The following is a 6,000-nucleotide window of genomic DNA, read 5'->3' as shown; positions in this document are numbered from 1 at the left end:
AGTGTCTTAGTTTGATCTCCAGCTTCTTTATCTGCGTCTCCGCCAGCAGCGCTATCCTACGTTCCTCCACGCCAGTGAAGTGATTCTTGTTGACGGGGACTACCCTGGCCTTTATCAAGCTAAGTATATCCGAGTAACCTCATATATATATCCCAAACTACATACCTTCCCGTTCTCTCTCCATTGTGGCCTCAAGCTCCTCAAAGTGTCTCAGTTTGATCTCGAGCTTCTTCATCTGTGTTTCCACCAGCAGCGCCACGAGGGACTTGATCTTGCGCTCCTCCACGCCGGCGAGATGTTTCGCCTTGACGGCGGCGGCGGCGAGCGCGGCCGACGCTGCCGACTGCAGCTTAGCGTCCACTGTCGACGGACCTTCTGTACAAATAAAGGGGCGTTGGTAAAAAAGGGCAAGTGCAAGTCGGGCTTGTATGTTGAGAGTTCATATCTAGTGTTAGCAGAGTTCTGCTCTCCTAAACAAAATGTCCTCAATGTGGAGTCATTTTAGATTCGTTGCCGACATAAGCAGACCGCCATAGAGAGAAGATTTTGAGACTTTCCGGGATTTAGGGTTGCAAAAATTTACATCACCGGAGATTTAACGGCTGGTTTGACATTGGTAAATCTTTATTTTGGTAGTTAGCTTACTGAATTAAACATAATTTTTTGTTTCGGTTTTAAACTATAAACCGATCTGCCAACATATATAACTTTGGCCTAAATCTTCTAAATATCCCAGAAAGAACGGTCGTTAGACCAGTGATCAGTTTACCAGGCTGCGGCGCGGCGTGTCTTTCGCGTCCTTCGGCTCTTCAGGCGCGGGCGCGTCGGCGGCTCCTCCTTCGGCTTCACCTCCCTTCCTCCACCTCCATGGGCTCCGTTTTTACATTCGGCACTGCCTTCTTTTCTCTGCGGGGGAAAAAGATGTAGCGTAAAATGGAAGACTAATCTTGCAATATTCTTTTTACCCACAACAAGCTTGCGACTTCGTCTACAAATTGTCACACAATTCTACCACAAGGCTGTTTAAGTATAGAGTAAGCATCAAACTGGGGTTGTTGGCACTTTAGCATAGGCTTTACAGTCATGTTTTTCATGACATGGATGAAAACGGAGTCCGTTCTGTTTGACGGTATAGTTTTAAAAAAATTATACAAAACTGTACAGTTTTCTCACACACACAATACAATAAACGGTACCGATCCAACGGTGAAGTCTGATTGTCTGTACCTGTGGCGGGCAATTCGGGCGCGGTGCCGGCGATGCCCGGTGGCGCGAGCGCGGCGGCCGGCCCGTGCGCGCCCGCGGCCTCACGTGCGCCCCATCATCGCAGCCGGGACCTCGTCCTTACGAACACAACAAAACCTCGTAAATACATTTTCAGTATTTTTTCCCTATCCTATTCCGAAACTGATTTCGTCAATAATATGATCAAATAAATCATAAGATTTGAATTCGGAATACGATACTTTCTGCGTCACGACGAAGAGATAGAATCCTTATGGATGTTTGATTATTCAACATGCAAGAAAAATCCATAAAACCACTAAAAACACTATTCCTCATTTTACGTATAAATTACATAAAAAATATCTAAATGATACAGAATATTATGATCGAGCCAGCCGTAGTCAATAAAAAACACATTCCTTTTCACAATAATACGTCAATGTCTCCTTGAGGAGTACCGATTGCGCACAGCGATTTAATTAAGAATGAATTATACTACTACAAAACACGTATATACACACGTGGCAAATAATTGACGTCAGCATAAAGTTAACAGTCTTTCAGCGTAGTTTTTCTTTTTTTATTTATAAACTCAGTCAACTGCCGCCTACTCATTAATGTCCACTGCAGTTCTATTCCATTCCACACAAACTGTACGCTAACTGCGATTGAAATGTATGAGCGGTCGGCACTTACAGTTGCGTGCAGTTGAATTCAGTACATGTGAACGGCCCTTAGTTACCTTGATGGCGGCGAACTCGTCCATGGCAGCCTTGGTGGCTTTGGCGGCGATGCGCGGGTCGACGACGGACGCAAGGAAGGCCACGGTGCTCATGACAGGGTTGCCAGCCTTGCTGAACGGGATCGGCTGGTACGCCAGCGGACCCAGTACGCCGCCTGCATAATAACAATCACGTTTAGAGCAGATGCCGTATTGGCCAAACGTAGGAGCTAGTTGTGGCATTCACTCTCTTTCTACCCTCATCCAATACCGTCTGACAGATCATCATCAATCATCATCATCATCAGCCGGAAGACGTCCACTGCTGAACAAAGGCCCCCCCTTAAAACGCCACAATGAACAACCCGTCACTTGCATCCACCGGAACTCTCCGAAACTCTCACGATGTCGTGGTCCACCTGGTGGGAGGCCTGCCAACGCTCGTCTTCGGTTCGTGGTCGCCATTCGAGGACTTTTCTCCCCCAACGGTTATCTGTTCTACGAGCGATATGGCCCGCCATTGCCACTTCAACTTGCATGTTTTCCAGCTAAGTCAGTGATGACTAGTCGACCGACCAATAGTCAGTTCGACCAATTTCCGTACTCCGGATTCTATTGTGCAAAGAAACTCCAAGCATAGCTCTTTCCATAGCTATCGTGTGTCTCTCGAGCCTCTCCAAGAGCTTGGGGATCACAGTATTAAGCTGATGGTCTACGCAGAAGACTGCTGCCCGTCTTCTAGATTTTTCCTTAGTCGCCTTCTACGAAACCCAACGGGATGATGGGGGGGAGCTATTCTTATCGGGCACCCCACGAACTGATAAAATGGTGAAAACGGGTTGCTTAGCGTCTCAGAACTAAATGAAGAAAAACATAACAATGTACCTGAGACGTTGTCTGCAGATAGGGCTCCTCGATGGGCAGGCGCAGGAAGTGCATATGCACTCGTCTGGGTGCGCGTGCCGACGTGCGCCGCCACGCGGTTCCAGTCGTCGCGTGCAACTCCAACCCCTCCAGCAACAGCAGCGTCTCTTGGTCCGTCCACTCGCGCCCGCGCGCGCCCATTCGGTACTGGAATAATGAACACTTGACTAATGAAAGTTTTTCAAATGATTTTTGTTCTAGTATTATTCAAATAAATAAAGAATTTCATCCTCAATATGACAATATCGATTTAATGTTGTTATATTATATAATGTTGATTTCTATTGACAGTGAATTAAACGATGTGTTGCTCTGTAAACAAAGATTTATTTAAATGAGTTACTTATATTCTATAACAAAACAACACCTTTTGGGCTCTGAAAGTAAGGAAAACCTACCTGTAAACAAAGAAACGACATTTAAAGTTTATTATTCACAGTGTCAATTACTTCTTAAATCTTTTAACAATAATCTAAATAAATTAACTACGGCATTTACGTTTTCGCCATATCATTCTTTTTATAACCTCTCAAACTCTTCGTATTGACAGCACTGTTTTATCGACGGGACAGTCTGCTTTACCGACTATACAAACTGCTTCAGCCACAGTACCGCGCTGCTTTACCGATAGAGTGAGTCGCGACAAAATAAAAAAAAGAAATGTTAATACTATTTCTTTACATCTCCCCCACAAGGAAGAAATTTTTTAGCAAAATTTCCTTCAATTACACTCATAACTCTATACTTCGTCTTCTTGATATTCTATTGTAAGACTGGTATCAATTTTGTGATATGGAAAAGATTTGATTCCATTTTTTTATGGCCTGTATCTATCTTGTATATTGAATTAGATTCTTTTTTTAAAATCCTATATGGTCCAATTCTTAGTTCATCCAACTTCCTCCTGTTTAACTTATTGCCATTTTCCACATATACCATGTCCCCTACGTTAAATTCATAGTATTTTCGGTTTTTATCGAACATTATTTTGTTATAATCATGGATTTTCTGGTGTTTTCAAGGGCAATTTCCCTGTCTCTGATCCAATCACTGTGTGACTTTTTTTGTGTTAATTCCGCGGGTAAAATTGTGACATCTGTACCATGTAAAAGATAGGTAGGTGGAAAACCGGTAACTGAGTGGCAAGTTTCATTATATTTCTTAACACACTCATGAGCTATGGTTGTCCAAGCCTTTTTTTTTACGTCTTCATTTATCCTACATCTAATTTTATTGACCAATGTTTGTTCAACCTTTCATTAAGGCCGTTTGAGAATGAAGCATTCACTGCTGTAAATACCATGGTTATCTGTTTGTTCTTTAAGAATGTCTTAAATTCTATGGAATTTATTCCTGGGTATTGGTCGGTTAAAATCATACCAATGTCCTCTACGTCCGGTATGCTCATGACCAGTTTTACAAAATCATTAGCACTCTGAGTTTTCGATGTTAAGATGAATGCATACCTAGTAAAGTGATCTACCAAAAGATGCAGATATTTCTTTGTAGATCTTGAACCTCCGAAACCTCCAATTGTGTCTATAGACATTATTTCAAATGGCTTCGTGGCAGGACCTAGATGTGACATAAAGCCAAATTTTTCGTGTCCCCTTGATTTGTTCTTAATGCATATTTCACAAGACCTGCAAACTGTTCTTATGTTTTTTGCCAAGTTTCTAGTTGTAAAAACGGGCTCATTGTCTTCTGCATCTGTCCCATCCCGATATGACCTAAGTCTTTATGCATTGTTTTTAAAATCTTTATGCTGAATTCTTCCGATATAACTATTTTGTCTTTTTTTTAACCTTTTTGAAGTAGATCTTGTCTTTTTCTATTAGCTTGTTTTTATTTTTTGTATTTCTTCATTTTTCTTCTGATCCGTTAGAATATCGTCCAGTTTTATAAAGTTCACGACTTTGAGTTGCTCATCTGTGTTTTCATTTGGCTCTAATACGGGATTCCTGCTAAGGCAGTCTGCTTCTAAATTCTGTCTTCCTGGTGCGTATATAATTTTAAATTCATATTGTGATAGATAATATATCAAGTCCCCTAGTTCTTCGTCAGTTCTTGATTTCAAATTCATATTTTCTAGCGGTTTATGATCTGAATAAACCGTGAATGTTTTGCCTATTAACCAGTATTGCCAATACTTGACCGCTTCTTTAATGGCTAGGCATTCCAAATATATTGCTTTTTTTTTTCTTTTGTGCTTCATTAATTTTTTGAAAAGTATGCTACTGGTTTTTCCTTTCCATCGGGCTGTACTTGTTTTAAAATTGCTCCAACACCTTTCAATGAAGCATCAGTGTAAATATTTATAGGTAATTCTTGGTCGAAAAATCTCTAGTACTGGTTGAGTACATAGCAAGTTCTTTATGGTATCAAATGCTTTTTGACATTCTTCTGACCAAACGAATTTTTGGTTTTTCCGTAGTAAGTTATGCAATGGGTCCAATATTATTGCACTCTTAGGTATATATTCGTGGTAAAAGTTAATTTTCCTAGGAATGTCTATATATTTTTTGCGTTTTTGGTACTGGGAAATTCTTTATTGAAATCAAATTATCTTTAATTGGTTTAACTGAATTGTTCTGTATGATATGACCTAGATATTTTACCGAGTCTGAGGCAAATGCGCATTTTGTAAATTTTAGCCTAAAACCTTCTGTCTTGATGGCTTCAAGTAATTGCGTAAGATGTTTCATATGCTCAGCAAAAGTTTTTGAAAATATGAGGAGGTCATCTATGTAGTTGACGGCGAAATCAGTAAGCTTGTTTTTCTGAGTATATTACTTAAAATCCTTTGGAAAATTGCAGGCGAAGTCTTAAGTCCAAAAGGTAGACAAGTCCACTGGAAATGTCCCTCCTGGGTTACAAATCCTGTTTTATTCCTATCTTCAATTCGCAAAGGTATAGACCAAAATGCAGAGTTGATGTCTAATGTAGTAAAATAACTACAATTTCGGGTCTTCATCATTAAGTCTTCAATTACGGGAAATGGCTGAGCTTGAGGTATTATTATTTTATTTAAGTCTCTGAAGTCTATGCATAGTCTGGATTTTCTGTTATCTTCTTTTTATATGCAAGAGTAACCGGTGCACCAAATGGACTGTATGATTCCTCTATTA

At 40.6% G+C, this 6,000-nt stretch overlaps 1 protein-coding gene across 1 annotated transcript in view; it reads right to left on the bottom strand.

Annotated features, from left to right (window-relative positions):
- LOC141443765 (uncharacterized) overlaps window positions 1–6,000 on the bottom strand; it is a 53,112-nt gene that overhangs the window by 24,486 nt on the left and 22,626 nt on the right. The window contains exons 12-16 of the mRNA XM_074109114.1: window positions 2,834–3,019; window positions 2,553–2,709; window positions 1,970–2,124; window positions 816–906; window positions 166–375 (exon numbers count right to left, since the gene is read on the bottom strand). Coding sequence (XP_073965215.1) covers window positions 166–375; window positions 816–906; window positions 1,970–2,124; window positions 2,553–2,709; window positions 2,834–3,019 — 799 coding nt within the window. The remainder of the gene's footprint in view (window positions 1–165; window positions 376–815; window positions 907–1,969; window positions 2,125–2,552; window positions 2,710–2,833; window positions 3,020–6,000) is intronic.

This window comes from Choristoneura fumiferana, chromosome 28 (genome assembly GCF_025370935.1).
Source record: "Choristoneura fumiferana chromosome 28, NRCan_CFum_1, whole genome shotgun sequence".
Taxonomy (NCBI): Eukaryota; Metazoa; Arthropoda; class Insecta; order Lepidoptera; family Tortricidae; genus Choristoneura; species Choristoneura fumiferana.
Note: the sequence above shows the minus strand (reverse complement) of the source record. Positions and strands in the feature narration are given on the sequence as shown.